The sequence below is a fragment of the Molothrus ater genome, chromosome 29 (assembly GCF_012460135.2).
Source record: "Molothrus ater isolate BHLD 08-10-18 breed brown headed cowbird chromosome 29, BPBGC_Mater_1.1, whole genome shotgun sequence".
In the NCBI taxonomy this organism is placed as follows: Eukaryota; Metazoa; Chordata; class Aves; order Passeriformes; family Icteridae; genus Molothrus; species Molothrus ater.
The window spans coordinates 689,732-691,319 of record NC_050506.2 but is presented as its reverse complement, the minus strand read 5'-3'; the positions used below and the strand labels follow the sequence as shown (position 1 = coordinate 691,319).

Below are 1,588 nucleotides of genomic sequence, written 5' to 3'. Positions count from 1 at the left end.
TATGACAGGAAAATTCTGGGAAGACTTTCCTGATAGCGTCAGGAATGCAGAGCTCCATGAAAAGCTGATATCCTAAAAGAAAATTAGGATTGCTAATTGCCTCAGAAAAAACCCTGAAGCAGCAGCAAGGTTTTGATCTGTGGCCACTGATTCCATCAGGGGTTCCACCAATGCCAGGAATACAGAAACAGTTTAATGCGAATATATTGAATCTGCATGAATGCAGAACATAAAATAATTTGAAGGCAGTGGGTGAATGAGCAGATTATACAAGCAGGGCATTAAGGAGCAGCTGAGGTCATAATTTTTCCTCTGCCCTCGTTCTCACGGGACTGGTGAGGAGGAAGATTTCGCCCTCTGAGGTTGTACTCTCGGAGCATTCACCGCTCTTCCTTTGCTCCCCGCTGCAGGTTTCTCCTCCATCTCCCCAAGATGACTTTCCTCCAAGGCCAGTGCGACGACGACTGCTACTCCTCCTGCAACTACGGGGGCCTCTACGGCTACCGGGGCTACGACTGCGGGAGCCCCTGCGGCTACCGGGGCTACGGGAGCCTCTACGGCTCCCGCGGCCTCTACGGCCTCGGGGACCGCTACGGCTACGGGAGCCTCTACGGCTACCGCGGCATCTTCGGCTCCGGGGACTGCTACGGCTACGGGGGGCTCTACGGGGGCTACCGGGGTCTCTACGGCTTTGGGGACTGCTATGGATACCCCGGGTTCTACTCCGGCCGCTACGGGTACCCCTTTGGCTCCCGCTACGGCCGAAGGTTCAGCTTTGGGGGCTGCTACTAAAGCTGGAGGGAGCCACCTCAAAACCCAGCCCGGGTTTGGTGGGATTGGTGGAGAGTCCAGCAGTGGAGACCGTGGCTGGGCAGAGTTTTGGGGACAAGAGGCATGGCCGGGGCGCTCCGAGAGTGCTGCGCTGCTGCTGAAGGGCTGGGGATGATTTGCCTTCATCCCACTGCCCCAGCTCTCCTCTCAACCCAGAACTTCTCCTCAATCCTCCAAGCAAACCGAATTCCGTGTTTTTGGCAGTGCTGTACAAAAAGTTCCTTCTGACTGGATGATGTGGGTGTTATGTGACTTTGGGAGTGTGGTCTTTCCCTTTTGTATCCCTTTAAAGTTATCTCTGTGTTTCGTTCCTATTAAAGATTTTTTTTCTGCATCAATTCAGCATTTCTGGGTTTATTTGTCATTTAAGTTTCTCAAACAGTTTGAAGTCTTTGGCATCCAAAATCCTGAGGAAGCCTCAGCATCCTGTTTGCTCTTTTTTAACGCTTATTTTAAATTCGAATTAATGCCAGAAATTGGGTGGAGGACACACAAATATTAAATCCTTCACAGCAAAAGATTGGAAGACAAAATTATGAACTCAATCCTGTGTCCAGTTCTGGGCCTCTCATGCCAAGATGGACATTGAGGGACAGGAGTGGGTTCAGGATAAGGGAATGGAGTTGGAGCAGCTCGAAAAGGGAATGGAGGATCCTGAAGGAGCTGGGGTGGGCTCAGCCTGGAGAAAAGGGAGATCCAGGGGGAATTTTGGGCTCTTCCAGGGAGAATTTTGGGATCTGATCCGAGGGAACAGGGC

At 51.8% G+C, this 1,588-nt stretch overlaps 1 protein-coding gene across 1 annotated transcript; it reads left to right on the top strand.

The window, feature by feature from the left end:
• The first annotated feature begins 432 nt into the window (after positions 1 to 432).
• Positions 433 to 792, top strand: LOC118696041 (keratin-associated protein 6-5-like). Its single transcript, XM_036397968.1, has one exon. The coding sequence runs from the start codon at positions 433 to 435 to the stop codon at positions 790 to 792; it is 360 nt and encodes a 119-aa protein (XP_036253861.1).
• The last annotated feature ends 796 nt before the right edge of the window (positions 793 to 1,588 follow it).